The 20738-nt window shown below is 39.4% G+C and overlaps 1 protein-coding gene across 4 annotated transcripts in view; it reads right to left on the bottom strand.

Moving 5' to 3' along the window:
• Positions 1-20738, bottom strand: part of dclk1a (doublecortin-like kinase 1a) — a 94794-nt gene that overhangs the window by 30309 nt on the left and 43747 nt on the right. For 3 of the 4 annotated variants that reach the window (XM_041260295.1, XM_041260294.1, XM_041260296.1), the window contains exons 4-5: positions 14732-14831; positions 8505-8621 (exon numbers count right to left, since the gene is read on the bottom strand). In XM_041260295.1, coding sequence (XP_041116229.1) covers positions 8505-8621; positions 14732-14831 — 217 coding nt within the window. Of the gene's footprint in view, positions 1-8504; positions 8622-8813; positions 8917-14731; positions 14832-20738 lie in introns of those variants that run through there. The other variant, XM_041260297.1, reaches the window with a different exon arrangement.

Raw genomic sequence — 20738 nt, 5'->3', positions numbered from 1 at the left:
AAACACAGGTAGGAACTGGGGTGCAAAACGCACTGCGGCACAAAAATCCAAAAAAACAAATACCGTTTGGAGCTTCCAGCACTTGTAGCAGTTTTGTTTTTACTTTCGGTTTCGTTTTGTTTAGCTTTGCTTTCCTTCTCCCGTCTCTCTCTCACACACAACACTCCTCCGATCAACCCACCCGGAAAACAGAGAGCAGCAGGCTTATATATTGGTGACCACCTCCCAATTAGCAACAAATTAATCACTTAATTAACTCGGGAGATGGTCACCTTCTGCACAAGGTTTTGTGTCATGCTGCCAAACAATAAATTAACACACAGTTTTGCCGTCACATTTATAAATACGATATTCCTAATAATACGAAATACATAGAAATTATACACTACACACGGGGGGGGGGGGGGGGGGGGGGGGGTGTGTAACCCGTTCTAAAACAAATAAACAAACATTTGTGCAGTGCTTTTCTCCTGCCCTGCCACAACGTATCTAATTAATTTCAAGAAATGTATGAATTTGCACCTTCTTTGTGTACAATAAACTGTTGTGTAAAAACAATAGGAAAATATTATTAAAAAGGTTATTTAAAGGACATTTCAAATGGATTAATTTTTCCCATATAGCAGGGCTACAAAATTCTTACCTTAAACTATATGGCTTATGCACTGCCGTTACAGATTCTGTCCCCTGTCGGTGAGATGAGGTTAAAAGCTCTATAACTATGAATGCAGAAAATCCCTTTTGCATAGTGGTTAAGAAGCTTGCAGTGTGCGGGTCGCCGTCGCACCCAGCCTCCGCCTTGTTACAAACACAGCCCATCAAACTTAGCGGATGTTAATATTTTTGATCTGAGAACTTAATTTGATTCATCTTGATTTGTATTCTTTGGCTATGCTACATGCTTTCATCTCATTCACTTTGATTACACAGTCTACAGTGGCTTGCAAAAGTATTGACCCCCCTTGGCATTTCTCCTATTTTGTTGCCTTACAACCTGGAATTAAAATGGATTTTTGGGGGGTTTGTATCATTTGATTTACACAACATGCCTACCACTTTGAAGATGCAAAATATTTTTTATTTTGAAACAAACAAGAAATAAGACAAAAAAACAGAAAACTTGAGTGTGCATAAGTATTCACCCCCCCCCAAAGTCAATACTTTGTAGAGCCACCTTTTGCAGCGATTACAGCTGCAAGTCTCTTGGGGTATGTATCTATAAGCTTGGCACATCTAGCCACTGGGATATTTGCCCATTCTTCAAGGCAAAACTGCTCCAGCTCCTTCAACTTGGATGGTTTCCGCTAGTGTACAGCAATCTTTAAGTCATACCACAGATTCTCAATTGGATTGAGGTCTGGGCTTTGACTAGGCCATTCCAAGACATTTAAATGTTTCCCCTTAAACCACTCAAGTGTTGCTTTAGCAGTATGCTTAGGGTCATTGTCCTGCTGGAAGGTGAACCTCCGTCCCAGTCTCAAATCTCTGGAAGACTGAAACAGGTTTCCCGCAAGAATTTCCCTGTATTTAGCGCCATCCATCACTCCTTCAACTCTGACCAGTTTCCCAGTCCCTGCCGATGAAAAACACCCCCAAAGCATGATGGTGCCACCACCATGCTTCACTGTGGGGATGGTGTTCTCGGGGTGATGAGAGGTGTTGGGTTTGCGCAAGACAAAGTGTTTTCCTTGATGGCCAAAAAGCTAAATTTTAGTCTCATCTGACCAGAGTACCTTCTTCCATATGTTTGGGGAGTCTCCCACCTGCCTTTTGGCGAACACCAAACGTGTTTGCTTATTTTTTTCTTTATGCAATGGCTTTTTTCTGGCCACTCTTCCGTAAAGCCCAGCTCTGTGGAGTGTACGGCTTAAAGTGGTCCTATGGACAGATACTTCAATCTCCGCTGTGGAGCTTTGCAGCTCCTTCTTGTTAACTTTGGTCTCTTTGTTGCCTCTCTGATTAATGCCCTCCTTGCCTGGTCCGTGAGTTTTGGTGGGCGTCCCTCTCTTGCCAGGTTTGTTGTGGTGCCATGTTCTTTCCATTTTTTAATAATGGCTTTAATGGTGCTCCGTGGGATGTTCAAAGTTTCAGATATTTTTTTATAACCCAACCCTGATCTGTACTTCTCCACAACTTTGTCCCTGACCTGTTTGGAGAGCTCCTTGGTCTTCATGGTGCCGCTTGCTTGGTGGCGCCCCTTGCTTAGTGGTGTTGCAGACTCTGGGGCCTTTCAGAACAGGTGTATATATACTGAGATCATGTGACAGATCATGTGACACTTAGATTGCACACAGGTGGACTTTATTTAACTAATTACGTGACTTCTGAAGGTAATTGGTTGCACCAGATCTTATTTAGAGGCTTAATAGCAAAGGGGGTGAATACATATGCACGCACCACTTTTCTGTTATTTATTTTTTAGAATTTTTTAAACAAGTCATTTTTTTCATTTCACTTCACCAATTTGAACTATTTTGTGTATGTCCATTACATGAAATCCAAATAAAAATCAATTTTAATTCCAGGTTGTAAGGCAACAATATAGGAAAAATGCCAAGGGGGGGTCAATACTTTCGCAAGCCACTGTAGATGCGTCCTCAGATACCCCATTACCAGATCTATCTGTCAACCTGTACTCTTTTCAATATGCTTAGAATTAAGCCTTTTGTTCATGGCCAGGAACTGCAGCACTTTTACCCTGGTAACTGGACCAGGGTTTGTTAACATCATTACTTTGTGTTCATATGTTTGTGTTCACATTAATCCTATCTACGTGACTTACAGTGAATTATCTTTTATGATTATTTTATGATAGCAATGAATAATTGGATCCTCTGCCACAGCTTGTAATTCCATCTAACAGCAAGCGCTAGATTACTAGAAATGTAATTAACAATATCCTTGAGATATTGAGAAAGTGTTGAAAAATGAGTTTTGTGAGGCCTAGTGGATTACAACTATAAAAAAATAAAAGTAATAACATGGATTTTCTCTCTGTTTCTTTAGCACTGAGTCATAGCATTTACTTCTTTTTTTTTTTTTTGGAAACTAAGAAACAAATACCCTGAGAGACCTTAAGGGAAGAGAAGTGATGAAAAAAGAGCAAAGGCACAAGGCTCAGCAATCACATAAAAGCAGTAAACCGTCTTAATGAAGCCCTACTATAGCAGTAGCAGGGGGTTTGGGCTATTGTACAGAATACCAAGTCCATGTGTTGACCGGTGCATGCAGATCCTCAAGTCATTGAAGAGGTAAGGTCACTCTCAGCAGCTGCCTTAGGGATCTTTAGACTGTCGCTTTTTGAATGTATCAGAGTGAAAAGAAAGACTGTCGTGGCCCCTCTATAGCTGTGTTGTTTAGGTCGAGGGGGAAGCTGCACTTAACACTAGTCCCAAAACCAGTACTTTGAGGATCCACGACATTCAGTCTCTAGAACCTAGTTAAGGTATGGGGAGTAGCCCACACTGCTGCATTGCATAAGTCCTTTACAGATGCACCCTGGAATAAACCCAATAAGTTGCAAGGCTCTTGGTAGAATGAGCAGTGACGCATTCCATAGGGCAGTTCATATGCAGTCCAAAACTGTCATCCTGTCAACATAGTACGCCAGGGCCTGAACATAGTATATAGAGACTGGTTGACAAGAAGGCAGGATTGGTGCGGAGTGTGACCATTGTCATGGCCTCTGTAACAATTAAGCAGGCTTTTGCAACAGAGAATGCCTGCATCTCACTCACCTGCTTTGATAGCAAACTAGAAAGCTGATTTAAATGATACACATTTCAGCTCAGCTAAATGTAGGGGTTCAAATGGAGGCTTTATGAGTGCATTAAGCACCATTTTTAGCCTCCAGTGAGGAACAATATCCTTCATAGGTGGCTGAAGCTGCCGAGCCCCTTTAAAAAATTGTCCCACCAGGAAGTGAGCTCAAAAGTGAGGGGGATTTCCCAATGTCAAACAGATCCTGCAAAAAATTGCAGTATTACTGCCATGGGACAAATTGTGGGGTTGAACCCACGAGGCAGACACCACGCCGGAAAGACACCCCACTTGTACCCATACTGGGAACGTGTGAACGCTGCTCTGACATTCTGCAGGGTGTCAATAACCGTTTGAAACCCCCAGATGGCTCAAATGCAGCCTTTCAGGGGTCATGGGTCGGGATGCCATAAGATCTCCTGTGCCTGACTGAGCAAGTCGTGGCATGTCGGCAGTCTCCACGACTGGCTGCTCAGGAGCTGCATCAGGGTTGAAAACCAGATCCTCCTGGGCCAATAGGGGGGCTACTAGGAGCACCTTGGCCCAGTCCTGCCTGATTTTCTACAGACACAGCAGGAGCAGTGTGAGCGGTGGGAAGGCATATAACGGATGCCTCGGCCACATAGCCGAAACTATGCACCCTGGGGGGAGAGCACAAAGTCAGCCAACCCTGGGAAGGAGCGATTCGAGCCACTGGCTTCATGCGGGGCACAGGGCCGCAGCTGGATAGAATTAGCAACAGGCTGTAGTGCACACAAATACACGTAAATAGAAAAAAGCTATTACAGTGATTCGCATAATATCACAAACAAAATGTGTAAAAAACACATAAACTGTGAAATATATTCAGATACTGTATAAGCAACAATTGTACTTATCTGAACAAGGCTCTCTGTCAGGTCAGTCTTGAAAGGAAAAAACGGCGCTGAGACCTGTGAGCACAGACCTGTTGTTCCCTTAGGGACGGGGCCACGACTGCGTCACAGGTTCAAAGAGCAGCTTTGGTATTCAGGATTCAGGATTCAGGACACTTGTTTTGCACACGTTTGTGTAAATAGTTCCTGAAATCCCTGATGCCTTTCTAATGCAAATATAATCTATATAAATATTCTACATAAAATCTGCACCTCCCTGCTGTCATGAAGTGCAACACATCAGATTCGACATACTTCAATAGAGACGGCACAGTAGTTGTTACATTAGGTTTGGTAGGTATTAATTAAATTACTGGTAAACAGGCTATTAATAACAACATATAAACAGATGTGCAGCTTCAGTTCCTAACAGGAATCAGAGAGAAAGGCACTTAACTTTGCTGTTCAAATGCCATTCGTTTAATACATCACTCAGAGATTCCGATGCTGTGTGACTGAGGCGTTTGCACTGTGACCTGTCTGCGGTTAATATGAGGCTATGCACCCAACGAAGTGGCCGGGATCGAGGAAAAAAAGTACCGGAGCGATGCTCTGGTCCCTCCGGCCTCACCACACCACTGGCCATAGACCCTCATCAATTCAAGTGTTTACAATGTCTGTAATAATCCTCATTCTCAAGTTGTTTTAGTCTGGATCAGATGCTATATAAAAATGAATCATGGATTTCTCTACAATTCTGGCGCAGATGATTCTGACGCAGATGCTTTATACGCTTGAGCCTAACTGGGATTAAACACAAAATTGATGACTGCTGCTGCTTGCTCCCTTTAGTGTTTCATTCCTACACTCTCAGTAGTGTGTGGTTTTCACACTATTAAATTCCAGAGCACGCAGGGCTAAACCTGTGATTGCGTGAGCAGCAATGTGGCTCTGAAACACCATGACTGCACAGTCTCCTTAAAACAGAAATGGCATGACATGTTTTAAAAATGGTACAACGTATATCTGAATGACAAACATTCTGAATGGATTTTTAAAATGCTATGAGTCCTATAGTTCGTGTATGTATATTTATTATAGCAAATCTACAACAGATAAAATTGAATTTAATTAAAACGCTGCAAGATATGTTCACTTCTCATCTAAAACAATCCCTCATATGTTCATAGCTTTATTTAATAAACCATGTATCTGTCAACCTTCCTAATCTGTTTATATACAGTATATATAACATTTTCAAACTGCCTTAAGCATATTAATGTTAGATATTTTATTATTGTACCACTGTTTGTAATTATGTGACTCTCATATCTTAGCTAATGTAACATAATAAAAGCTAATGTTAAAATAATTCTCATTGATTTCAAATCTATGATCTTACTGCATGTATATTTAGGGTGACCACATTTTCAATGCTCCAAACCAGGACACACTGTTAAATAACTGATAAGACTAATTAAATCATTCAAATATAGGCTATTTTAATGTTTGCTTAAATAGCCATCCTCTCACTTAGTAATATCTTTAAGCAGCTAGCTAATTTCAGTACATTACATGTATAATTTGTGGCTAATTTAGTTTAAGTAGCCATGTTGTGTTACACGTATTGCTTAATTTTATATTGAGTTCAATAATAATAATAATAATAATAATAATAATAATAATAATAATAATAATAATAATAATAATAATAAATCAGGCTCTATTTATTGATGTTGTTGGTGTGGTTTAACCTGGTGGATTGGGATGCTTGCAACCTCTCGCTGCTCTGCCTAGTGTCTGGGCTCAATCCAGACAGGACTGAAACTACCGTATTACACACAGATTCATAGCGAATATAAACTAAATGACAACGCCTGGCACACTGAGGAATAAGCACGTACACCTGTGTTAAACATTTTATAAAAATAACCCCGGTACCTTGTTTTTTTTAATTGTATTTTATTTTCCCTGCAGGTGCCATCAACTAAAAGCGGTTGTTTATGTTATTTTGACAAAAGCTGAGATATTTAGAGTGTGTTGAGCTACAAGAAGTGTCTGAAAACCGGAACTTTTATAGATTTTGAGCAAAATATCGGGACACCGGGACCTTTCATGGAAGAGCGGGACTGTCCCGGCTAAACCGGGACGTCTGGTCACCCAATGTATATTTTAATTACACACCGTTTGTATCAGAGAAACTAAAGGAAATGTGAGCGCAAATATACCAGTTAACATGTAGAGGTTAAAATAATAATCCATTTTCAATCTGTGCTGCAACTATACCCTTTGGGTTGTCTCTAGCCATATTTAAATCCAAATGCAAAGAAAGATGAAGCAGACATTATAGATAGTAAAGTACATATATTACCCCAGCTCAATAGGGTATATCTTTTTTTATTAATATTTTTCAGTGAAGTGGAGGAAAATAGCTGCTCATTTAAGCTCAAAATAAAAAAATATATATATATATTTACTGCAGAAGTAGGACGCACTTTCCATTTAGCAAAATGCTAATGGGTACCTGCATAACAAACATGGAATATTTGCAGCCATAATTTTGCAGCAGTATTACTTCTTGTACCACAGCTCAACTTCAATATGCTGCAACACAGATGAATGTGTGTACCATTCTGAATTAAACTATAGTTATTGTAGCAAATGTCATCTATACTAGATATGTCATGTGTCCATCGTGTCCGCAATCAAAGCCATTTTTTTATTCTATTCTGCAATAACAATGAAAATGTAACTCAATTGCACACAAGAGAATAAATGGGATTCTGTAAGGCAGAGCTTCTGGAACACAGCAGACACCAAACTTGTTAGGCCCAGCACTGTTTGATCAGGAAGTGACAACCATATATGGACACTATTTGAGCTTGTTCCATACAAAAGCACCTTCCTGGTTTCTATGACAACCATGATGTGTTTTTCTTGCATAAGTACTCAGCACTCCACTTCTTTTGACAGCAATTCTCACAGGGGGGCAAATACTTTTTTTTTTAAATTTAAAATGTAAAGCTTTTGCTCAGATTTGGGTTTTAGGGGGCTTGCTAATTAAAATGATTGAATTAAATATATTAATTTGGTGCTTACTATGAAACTGATATGGGTAAACTAGGTATACAAAAAAAAAGCCCCTGAACACTACACAGTTTCATTACATATTTGATTTTCAATAACAGTATTCTTCAAATGAGCCCTTCAGATTTTGGTTTACCAGATTTAGGTTAAACATGATTCTAATGTGTCTGTACTTGGTAAATGGTAGCAAAGGGACACGGGTATAATTACTTTGAACCAACATACAGTACACTACTACTGTATGCCAATGCATCAACATAGTAACAAGACACTGGTATTACAATGGTATTCCAAAGATATCACTTTTCTGACACTGTTAACATGTTTAGGGGCCTACACTTCGACAGGGTCTAAACAAACTTAATTGCGTTCGCTCTACTAAAACCTGCTGTTCAGGACACAGATAGAAGTAGGAGAAAACAGGCTGAAAAGCATTAAACCTGGGAAGAGGCTATTCAAAGTAGGCCATTAATTAATTCTGACTGAAAGGGCCGACTTCTGCCAATGGAAAATTACAGCACTTCCCCATCTGGAATGCATGGTATGGCACTTAAAGCTTAACAAGCTATGAAAGGAAATGAAACGTTTATTTAAATAACGCTTTTGTCATTCTTTAATGATATTTCAACACCAGGTGAATGCATTTCGCCGCAGCATTAACACTTTGTCTAAAGCTGTTTTTTTACATTTCTAATGAGATTCCTGGTGTTCATTAAACACACATTTTAAAAGTAGATTTATCATTTTTAAAAAAGGACAAAAAACTAAGACATTCATATAAGTCCAAGCGTTAATGTTTCTTACCTGAGCCAGTAGAAGCTGGGGACTTGCTACGTCTTGAGGAGCCCGGGCTCTTAGCAGTACTCCTGCCTGGCACCATCGCTATTTTATTGTATGAAGTAGATTTCACCACTCTACATTCTGTAAAAGAAGAAAGATAAATCATTTGAGTTTACCCTTGGGTAAGAACAGTAGAAGGACAAACCCTCCAAACCTCCAATGATGGGACCGGATAAGTGTGAGCTACTGCAATTCTTTGATTCAGATCAAACAGTCAACTTAACTCCTGATTGAATATTTCTGCCACACACCCGCGGCTAGTTAAAGCAATACCTTCACGGAACACTTTAAACTCTACACATGGCCGAAGTGAAGAGAACAGGTAAGATCAACAGCCCACATTCCAAAGCCTCCTGACACTGGATGCATTTCTTAGCTTGAGGAGTCACAGCGAAAGGCAACAAAAAAGAACTGCTGGTCTGGTGCCATTTCCACATGAAAGACGCGCTCCAAAGCGACTGGGCTGAGCCAGCGGAAAATTGAAACACATTTTATACAAATGCTTGCGGTGCTAGAAAGATTAGCAGGTTTTTTTTTTCATTTGGCAACAGTAGAGTTAGACTGATCCATGCTATATATATATATATTATTATATATATTATAGATATATATATATATATATATATATATATATATATATTTGGTGATCAATTGCGATCGATAACGGTAGTGTTTGCTATTGCAGTTTGGTGATCAATTGCGATCACTTTAGTTACACAGTTACAGTTAACTTCTAAGAGGCTGTCTGCTAGTTACGTCTTGTATTAGAAACAAATGCAGTGTTTTAAGCAAATATTTGTTGAAGCAAAACCCTGGACTGCTGGGGGTATGAAAAACCACTGCACTAAATCACAGCTCATAAAGAAAGATGAAACAAGATTCAGGTTCATCATTATACATTTCTTTCAGACTGGGAGAAGAGGAAACGCAAGGATGTGTTTCTTTATCCTGACAAATTTAAACATCTTTCATTTTCCTTTTTTTACAAAGACACAAAACAAATGGGTCTATTTTAATGGTCTAAACCATGTGGCTCAAAATACTGTCGCCACTGAACTCATGAACCTGACGAAGACACGCACGTCTATGTTGAAATATTGACCACCCTACCCTGTCAGAGGGTTCATTTGTTCAATGTTATAATTACCAGTAACCTGGCTGAAACAGAGGCCTGGACAGGAAGAACCAAGGTAACTTAATGTGCATTATTCATCTGTGCCAATTAACTCTCTACTATTTCTCATTTCATCATGAGTAAATCTGTTATTTTATGAGTAATGATCAATCAAGATCAAAGCAGAGATCAGATTTTTTGCAGTATCTGTACAAATTGTGCAGTCCATTAGTGTCTGTTTTTTTATATTTAGATTAATGAGGAAACTGCATCTTAAGTTAAGTCGTATCCTTCTATAAATTGGCTCCCTACTTTTCCAACTGCTGCAAGACTGGCTAGATGATTTAAGGGTTTAAGGGATTTAGGGATTTAAGGGTTACCTAGCAAAGTCTTTGCTGTGCACATGTAAAAATGTCAAGTACTGAATTGAAGCACAATGCTCTAAAATGTTGCCATCTTTACTGCTTCCAGGTAAGTCTACTGAACATGCAACAATCTTTGCAACGATTCCTTAAGAAATAGCAGACAGATCAAAACGGTAAACAAGCTGACTACAACCGTCATCTTTGTGGAAGAAGGTGTAGCCTTAGGAGTTGGGAACCAATCGAATCCCTCGACAACTCCTTGACCCAATTAGAGACCACCATTAATTATACTGAATTTTTTAAAGAAGCAATCCCCTGTTTACTACTGTACTCGGATCATTAAGCGCAGAACACGGTTTCATGCAACTGTCACTTAAGACAAGCAATTAACTTAAATTAGTGAACCACTGCTGTCAATGACATATTCAGGAGCACAGTGCCTCTGACAACTAAAGTAAAGCTGTGCATTGCAGGTTAATGGGAGTACACCAGGACACACAATAAATTAGGACAATTAAAATCGATTCTCAAAACATACAGCTAGCAGATCCAAAAGAAATGCATCAAGTAACTTTTTTCATTAAAATGCCAGGCCTAGAAAACACCAGCAATATACTTTATTTTCAGTAACATGGTCATACTTGAAAGCCATCTGATTATGAGGTATTTAATTTGTACCGCACACAAACTTCACAGGATTATCTGCACGTCAACTGTTGCTTCTGAATGATCAATGGAAACAAAGCATTTTAAATGCCTGCATTAGAAACAAACATTAACGTCACAGTGATCTGCCGTGCTAATTTATGTAGGCGGAATGATATTTTAAAGCTCTGCATAAAAACCAAAACATTTTGGAAGACTATTGTGGCTGTTCTTTCATGGCATGAAAGTATGCAAGCTTGGAAGATTTGTAGTTACGTAAATGTAAGATTAAAAAGGTATTGAACAACAGCAACATTAGTCCTAGAGCTAATTCAACCTGGAATAACTTTTGGATTGCTCTAAATAAAAAGTCCTAATACATTTATCTGTTTATTGCTGAACACATCATTAAAGAATGTGCTCTTCTAGAAAACATTGTGTTGCCTTTTTAGTGTAATATGGAAGTCTAATTTTTATATAACAGACTGGTTAACCCTAATGGAGTGTCCTTGTTCTCTTGCTTTTTTGACTCAAGGTCAGCAGTACTTCTTAGTGGCTCTTTTAATTAGCCCCAGGTTTTGTTGCAACTACGCCCTTAATTAATGAACTGAACCGTCCTTGTGCATCTACGCCCTTAATTACTGAACTGAACAATCCTAGTTCAATTACGCCCTTAATTACTGAACAGTCCTTGTGCAACTAATTGTTGAATTGAGAAGTCCTGGGCCTTATTCCAATATGTCAACAGTCCACGACTTTGTGTCCTTAACTATGACATTCGACCACCAACCCCCTGACCTACTGTAATCATAAATCAATAAATCATTTATTTCTACCTATTAGACCCAGAATGGTACTGCACTATAGGAACATATCTGCTAACCCCTTTTCTGGGTTGATGGTCACATTCTAAAAAGGTAAACCGCAATATTTCCTCTGTCTTACAACACACTGTTCTGTATCGGGCACACCATTCTGGCTTATATAAAAATATTAGGGCTTGCTTTCTTTTGGTGGTTATGAGTGTAGTGAAAATAGGGTCAACTGGGTCAAGTACTGTAGCCCACCAGTGGAGCTTCATAGATTCTATAAAAAAAGTAAATCAGTAATATATTTATTGATATTATGGCCTTCAGTTGCCATAATATCAATATCAATAAGGAAGAAAAAACTCATTTAACTTCCTTATGAGTGTTACAGAACACCAGGCAGTGGTTACAAAAAGCCCTGTCTGGTGTTGTATGTATCTTATCAATATATTTTTAAACACAATACCAGTTTTGACTCATGACTTTGATATTTGAAATCATGGGTCATTGTAACAGGGAGAGATCTGTGCTGACTCTGCTGGCGTGTTCACGGGCTGCAGGAAGAGGGCGGCAGTCGCCCAACAACCGCCTGTGAGTCATGGCAGTGAGACGGGGAGGTGGGAAAGTGTGTGTGTGGACTTTCCCCCTTTCTGAATGGCTGAGAGGCGGGTCTTTGATGATTGTTGGTCCTATAAAATAACGCTCTGTTGTTTCCTCAGGTCTGCCCACTTAGACGCGCTAAGAGTGCGGAAGCTTTGATTCGGGACCAGGAATCAGCCGGGAGAAAAATAAAGAATCACAGTGAGACAGAGAGAGAGAGCGGAGAATCCTTGGGCAGACCCCGGCGTGTTGTGAAAGAGCAGGCTAGATAGCCGATAGAGTAGGACGGTGATCCGGGTCGTGCGGGTAGCGACGACCGGGATAACGCTGCCGAGTGCAGCACCTTTTATTTGTAGTTTTATTACTGTTTTATTTTCCCTTGTTCTTTTCGCCTTCTGTTCCAGCTGTGGTATTTCTGTGGTGCTGTGGCCACGTGTGGAAGGGGTGTGGGTAATTCACTGACTAGGAGACAGACAGGTGTACTTGAAAACACCACACAGGTGCCCAGTTTTATTTTAGATCAGTTCTTGTTTTTCTCCGGTAGAGGGCACTGTTGACTGTGGGCTGCCTATCAACGATGATAGACAGCACCACGGAAATACCACAGCTGGTACACAAACAGCAAATGCACTCGCAGGTGCTCAAAGAAATAATAATGAAAACAGAAGGCGAAAAGAACAAGGGAAAATAAAACAGTAATAAAACTACAAATAAAAGGTGCTGCACTCGGCAGCGTTATCCCGGTCGCCGCTACCCGCACGACCCGGATCACCGTCCTACTCTATCGGCTATCTAGCCTGCTCTTTCACAACACGCCGGGGTCTGCCCAAGGATTCTCCGCTCTCTCTCTCTGTCTCACTGTGATTCTTTATTTTTCTCCCGGCTGATTCCTGGTCCCGAATCAAAGCTTCCGCACTCTTAGCGCGTCTAAGTGGGCAGACCTGAGGAAACAACAGAGCGTTATTTTATAGGACCGACAATCACCCAAGACCCGCCTCTCAGCCATTCAGAGAGGGGGAAAGTCCACACACACACTTTCCCACCTCCCCGTGTCACTGCCATGACTCACAGGCGGTTGTTGGGTGACTGCCGCCCTCTTCCTGCAGCCCGTGAACACGCCAGCAGAGTCAGCACAGATCTCTCCCTGTTACAGTCATCAATTGTCTAAGGAATATATTTCTCAACTTTTACTTGTGAGACTGTGCACCAGGAGAAAGAAAAGCATCATAGTGTATACATGAGTGCGTTCACTCTCTCCTGGACAAAGCTCTTGAGTAAAAAATTAGAAAGGTATTTCCAGCTGATTTGTAAACAGGATTATGTTTAAATATACAGCTGTGATATGGGCAACAATGGATGGAGCAAAGGTAAAGTAATGCATTTCTTTTAAAAACTTTAGGGTGGTCTGTAACACTTACTACAGAGTAAGGCGATGTCCCTTCCTTACTGATATAATAACACCATCACAATAATCAGTGCACTCACAGAAATGGTTTAGTTTCTCATAAGCCTTGCCATATATTTTGATTGAGAGTTTGAAGTTCTAGATGTTTTGTAACACTGTAATTTAAACTAAGCTGTATGCAGGACATGCATATCCACTGTTGCTACTGACAGGTGTAGTTGTTCAAGAGGAGGCAAGGTGAGAAGGTGAGGACGGATGAGAAAGAGCTTTAAGATGCTTTCTTCTAAAGAGCCATATGGTGCGAGAAAAGGGGGCGGACAAGAGCAAAGTTCTGAAGAACAAAGTGTCCCTCTGCAACATCGCTCAGTCATGAAGAATTCAGGCGTGGGAAGACAGCTGTTTGAGAGCTTGCCAATAAGTGTTTATTGCAGAGACAGCAGGTGTGCCCACTGTACTCTCAGGCCTGGTTACAGGAAGCAACTGAAACACACATTTATCAAAAAACTGAACTGAATTTATAATGAAACTATTACACCAATTTTTTTGAAAATTAGTTTTTTTTTTCTTTTTTAAAAATGTGGTAGTCGTAACGGTTTTCTCCCCAGTTTGGAATGCCCTGTTGTTATTTGTATCCCGGTTCACTGCTGCAACCCCCTGGCGACTTGGGAAACGGAGGCTAGAACACGCGTCCTCCGAAACGCGCTCCTGCCAATCCATCATTTTTCACGCTGCAGATCCAAAGCGAGGCCACCAGACCTATAGTGCCGGAGGACAACTCAGATCCGATGGCTCCACTGCAGAACAGCGGGTGCACTATCGGCCACAGGGGTCGCTGGTGCGCAGTGAACCGTGGATTCCCCTGCCGACCTAAGCACTACCTACCCGGGCGGTGCTAGGCCAATTGTGCCCGCCCCCGAGGAACCCTGGTCAGGGTTGGCAATAACATAGCCTCGATTCGAACCTGCGATCTCCAGGCTATAGGGTGCATCCTGCACTCCAAGCGAAGCGCCTTTACTGGATGTGCCACTCGGCAGCCCTACAACAAAATTAGATTTTAGTTTGAAAGAATGTGTTTTATATTGTAGGTTTCCCACCGAAACATTCCCAATTTTAAAATTGTCATCACTCCCAAATTCTAATTGTGGATTGCTCCCAATTTATAATTTTATATGCAAAAAATAATGTTATATAATTTGGGAGTGAGGAAAACTAATAATTTGGGAGCTCTCCCAGATGTATACAGACAGGCTTACCACTTTCATCAAGAAGGAAGTCATCCTGATAGCGGAACTTCTCTGGTCCGCACGCAATAAAAATATCGTCTTCTCCAAAGAAATCCTGAAGGCACAACACCTGGAGAAAGACAGAGATAGAGCCTGATCTATTAACAAGTTTTGTAACATACAGCAATGTGCAGGGTGGCTCACCTTTCCACCAGTAACAACACACAACTTTATCAAAAATGCAGTAAAGAGTAATTCTTACCACTCAAAAGAAAATAAAATCTAAAAACAAATCTAATCGAAGGGAATATATAAAACAGTGTTTACATACATAGACCCTGTGATCTATGACTTAAACTGGGTACAGCCTTGCTTTCAACAAAAGACGAACTCAGTTTTTTTTATTGTATTGATTTATTTGACAGACGCCTTTACAGGGCAGTAGAGGGTTACAATGCAAGACTAACATTTAAATACAGTACAGTTTACAATAAGGGCAAAGAATGCTACTAAAATACAATATGAAATATGATGCAACAAGTTAGGATAACAGCAAGTTACATCTACAATGACATATTGCTAGAGGACTAGTGCAACAGCTGAAGATCCAGTGAGGCAGTGCATAGGTCAGGCAAGTCCAGTGCACAGTAGGAGGGTTAGATCAAGATATAAAACAGACAGCAGTTTAAAAACTCATTGGAAAGGTGTTACTTGCAAGATCAAAATAAAATTATAGTGGACTGAGAGGTGGTGTGTACAAATATGTTATGCAGTTTCTGCCTGTGCTTTGTGGGTTCAAAATATATAATTGCTTTCTAGGTCAAGTATATAGTTGCAACCTAGTTTTCTCCACATCGCCAACCGCACTGGCTACATAGCTGGTTCAACACTGTTTCTGTATCGCTCTTGAACCACTGAACTCCAGCTGTGACGATAGTATGACAAGTGCCCCTGCCCTTCAAAAGCTAAAAGTGGATAATAAATCATTTTTTTAATCCGTTTAAATGTAGCTTTACATATTACATATTTTTACAGTTTTTGCATCTTTAAATTACGTAATGCATTTGAATTTACCAGGCAACAATTACCAGTAATTACCATGGTTAAAATATACATTAGAAACTGGATAAGAGATTTCCTTTAACCTGATTGGTCAATGAGGTCCCTAACCACTGGTAAAGTGTGGTACCTTGAATGTTATCATTCAATCTCTGTTCCAATTTATGTATTTTACCTTTTTTTCTGCTTGATGAAAGAAAATCTGTCTTCTACAGCAGGCACTGTGCGCTCTTCTGTAACAAAGCCAGAAGGCTTTGAATAAACTTCATGAGCACACTGTGAACAAGTTACTGAACAAACTGAACAATCAGCATTTAGGCTACTAGATACTTTTAAGTACTATTTTTTGTCGCTAATAAATTCTAGGCTCTAACGGTAATTTAAGTATTGAAACTTACACAAATACACGAACCTAAACCAATAGCCAATGCAGATACTAGTTATTTGCCAGTTTCCAGTGATACAGCCTGGAGCATCTCTTCAGCGCATGCTAGTCAAAAGTACCACCTGGTCAATGTCATGGACATCAACACATTTACAATGCATGGTTTATATAACCATGGAAATATGAACTCACTGCCACAAGGCAAGAGGTTTTCTTGTACCCATAATCAAACTTGATGAAGCCAATATCTCAAAGCATTAGGTCTTTATCATCAGCAAACCCAAATGTCACGTTACCCCCCAATATACTTTAGCAGCCAACTTAGGTCACAGGTGAAAGTGAAGGGTGCTATTAGATTTTGCCCAAGCAGTTTCTATAACACTGAAAATTTTAAGTTGCCAGCTAAAATTAATTTAGACGTAGTAGGTGTGCGGGCAGTCCTGGGGTTTGCAAATTCACAAAAACTCTCCTTACGGGATAAAACAGAGTCCTCTAGTTAATAACAGTGAGTTATGGGTAAATGCAATTCTGTAGCTTTATTTAATTACAGAATGAGCTATAATGCGTTGTATTTTCTGTGCTGTATATACACTATTTAATTAATTGTTTGAAAGTATAGATGAGGTAGTTCTATTGCAGCCTGGGTCTGTTACAAGATCCAGGTGCTGTACTCAGCTAAGCATTTGCTGAATGCAACAGGAAATAAACCTCAGAAAAATAAACTAGAAACTTAGAAACTGTCAAAGTACAATTAGTTTAGGGGACTTCTTATATTTGTTCTTTGTCAGGTCAATACATCTTCAGAACTGTAATTGTACATTGAAGGACAACAGCTTATCCCACGTTTGATGTCACACAGTAGCTTGTGGTCAGTTAGTCATTCAGAGGAACTGGAACAAGATTCCTGTCCTTTTCTGTGCATAAGCTTCATTTGTATGGAAAGACACATGCCTGGAGCAACAGTAGGAATGGCTCCAGTTCTTTTTAAGTTTCTGTGGTGAAGTGCTGTTCTTTTGTGCAAGACTAATATCTCCATGGCAATGCAGACATGAACAAAATTACTTTAATGCCTCTCTGTAAAAAAAAGTTATTTTGATAATGATTCTCTTTTAAAGCAGAGTGCTTAGGGGAAATGGAAAATGTTCTGATTTGAAGGATTCAGTTTTCTAAACTGTGCTGATGTCATTTTAGCAGTAGCATCCAATGGACACAAAACATCTTGATTCTCCCCAAGGGCTAGATTTTTTCTCAAGCTGCGTAAGAAGCTTCAGGTTTTGAAATTGACAAATTCTAACAATAACCAAGTAGTAAAGTTAACAGGATAGCACAGCATTTACTTGAGAAATAATAGAGGTATCACAACGCCTGAGAAGGTATTTGATTAGAACTGTACATTTACAAGTTTGTTGATCAACTACTTTGTTTTTCTTGACAGGATTCAGGTTTTAGTTTAACACTGAAATGTAAATTTGATATAGAGACTGGTGAATAGATACCACATTCGTGTACTCTAAATAAGCTTCATCACAGTTTCAGAAGCAGTAGTCTAGTCACTATGTGTAAAAACATGTGACAAGCCATATAGAAGTACAAAGGACAGAGCCTCTTTGTACCTCAGATTCTGATAATATATTAACTTCTGATAAAGAATTCCTTAGAGAGTTGAATCACAATAAGTGGTTCTTTACAGATAAAAAAGGTAGTGTGACATACCGATATACAGACATACAAAACTAGCACAACTTCGACAGATGTCTGTCATTAAAACAACCTTCTGGTTTGCGTATTACTTATTTTTTAACATTAGGACCTCAGTACATCTAGTTCTGCATATTACAGCACACCTGTCCTACTTAAAATGAGTAAAGACTTTGATAAATCTGTGCCTTACTGAAAGTGGCCAAGTTCATTCCTACAAGGTGAAAAGCAGGTGCGAGTGTTCACCACCTCCAGTACAACCCCGATTTCAGGGCCAGGGTGATCACTCAGGCACATAAAGGCACCTGCAATAATGGTCAATTGAGAGTCTGCAAAATGAGGTGCTTAATATGTCTTGGTGGGGACCAAGTGTTTCTGCAACGATAAGCACATAGAGTTGCTTCAGGGAACTTGAGCAGTGGGTTCAATATCTGCAGTAAAACCTGTTCAAGACTTTTATGGTAACGTTACTGTATAATGGAAAAAATATATATTTACAAACACACGTTTGAATTATTGAAGGATCAACCAACTCGTAACTTTGGTTTCAACTTAGACATACAAGGGATACAAACAAGTATAATAAAACGTTGTCTCTCTTGTATGTCTAATTAAAAAGATCCAAAGACATTTCTGCAGCAATCACTCATAGCAATAAATTGTTGGCCCAATGTTGTCAGGAGTGACGAGTGTGGCAAACAGCTATATTATTCAGTCGCTTCTGAGTCATGGAATTACGAAGCCATGACTTTAGTCTTCAAAGAGCCCTGAAGCTCCACTCAGATCACAGCCAGGATCTAGGATTGGACCCCTTTAGTACAATCAGCCCCTGATGTAGCGTTAAAAATATTTGGTAAAACGTTACAAACAGTGAGTTTTTGGAACATTGATAAAGTTTCATAATGAAATATGAATAGAGATGCAAGACCCCAGGTTTGATTTGTTTATTCTTTGTGGGAAATTAATAAAACAAAGACCTGATGTGCAACTGCATAACCTGCCTCCATCCTGTTTATGCTGTCACACTGTATCACGATATAAAAACCAGCAGCTTTTGCTGACTGGTGTTTTTGAAGGAAAGTGGAGAGAAGAGAGTGAGAGAGCAAAGAGACAGTATTAAAGAAAAGTAAACAATTGCTACTCCTGCTGGAGATACAGCAGCACAATGCTTGTTTTGTTTTATATATCAATATATTTGTTTTGGCCATCGTGCCTTTTGTTTTGTTTCTATAATTTAATAAAAACGAGTGCATTTGCATCTCAACCCACAGTACTGGTGCTTGTGTCTTCCTGGTCTGACATAATCACCCAGCCACCCAACTCACACGGCCCCAGATCAGACCCGTTTTTTGATCTCAATAGTTAATTGCTGTTTCCGCTGGGTCCTTATTGTGAAATCTGCATTGACTTGTGATTATACGAATACACTACTGAGAAATAAAGTTTTAGCACTCGGGCAATGTGAGGGGACAGTCCCTTGTCGTTGAGAAAGAGATGTCTGCCACGTCCCCTGTGTAAATTACTGAACGTCTATCTCTGAAACACCCCTAAAAGAAACTTTTTGTATATTGTGAGAGCAATAAATAAAACAGAACAACATTTCCCTTTTTATATAAATGTGTCATTATTATTGTTATTATTATTTATTATTATTATTATGGCTACAACATATAATAGCTGTCGCTTTGAGTAGCGTATGCACAGATTAAACACAATCTTTTATATTTTATTTTGCTTATATTTAAGTTGTTATTCTTCAGGACCTCATGTCTTGTAAACTTAACCTCTTACTAAATAATCAGCACATGCTTACATAAACATGATTCTAAGAACGTTTATCGTTACCTGTCATTTTAGAAAAAAGCTTGCCCATGTGTCTCCTCCACTGACATTTGGCAGTATCGGAACGACAGGTTAATTTTATTGCAGTGAGCAGGTAAATCTTGATTCTTGCAGTCCTTTGAAAACAAGTCAGTGTTATTTTTAGCACTTTGATGTTTGGAATTTATTTATTTATATTACACTGAAAATACATGAAGGATTCGCTCAGGTAACCCAACAGGAGGCGGGTCTCTCCAAAACGGGAAAACCAGAGGACAGCAAAGCACAGCACGGAAACTTCTTCAAGTACAATTTCATGCAGAACACTATGATACTGGATATTTAAATGCGGAAAAAACAGTTTAATGTTTCATATCCTTTTTGCTCTCAAGCCACTGACTATATTTTAAACAGTGGTAAAACAGTGGGGTTCAGCTCTGTGACAGGAAACATGTAGGTGCTACTTATGTAACCATCTGCAGCATACATTAATATTTTAACATCATTTACTGCAGATCTGTATCAGCTAATTGAAATTAACCACACACTCAGAATTCTAATTTAAATGAAAAAAATCTTGTGCCCAACAGAGAACCATAAAGTTTTTTTTTCAGATTAATAAGCAATAATCTTATAACAATACAGGAAATGAATGTTCTGTAAAGAAATTATTATTATCAATCTTCATTGTATGTAGTTTGGTTAATGAGCTGGCAATAGAGTTCACTGTTTTGGAGATTCTTATTCAACTGGTTCCACAATGTCTTCATTGTTTTTTAAATCCCCCTTTTTAAATTTGCTACTAGAGCTAAAACAGAGCTTCAAGATTGAATCGTCGATACTTTTTCACATTTTCTAATTTCTAATTTGTCTTACTAGCACCAAAGATACAGCACAGTTGGGCAGCCTTCAACTCCATTTTCACCCACAGGTATTAGAATACTCTCTGTGCTGGATAGAGGAAACAGTTAACTGCCCCACCATTTCACTGAAGCAAGTGTTTAAGTGGAGTTCTAAACTAGAAAATAACTATTAGGTAAGGACAAATGGAGGACTAGAAAAGATGTTTATAAG

Source organism: Polyodon spathula, chromosome 9, assembly GCF_017654505.1.
Source record: "Polyodon spathula isolate WHYD16114869_AA chromosome 9, ASM1765450v1, whole genome shotgun sequence".
In the NCBI taxonomy this organism is placed as follows: domain Eukaryota; kingdom Metazoa; phylum Chordata; class Actinopteri; order Acipenseriformes; family Polyodontidae; genus Polyodon; species Polyodon spathula.
The sequence above is the reverse complement of the archived record's forward strand: the minus strand, read 5'-3'. Positions and strand labels throughout refer to the sequence as shown.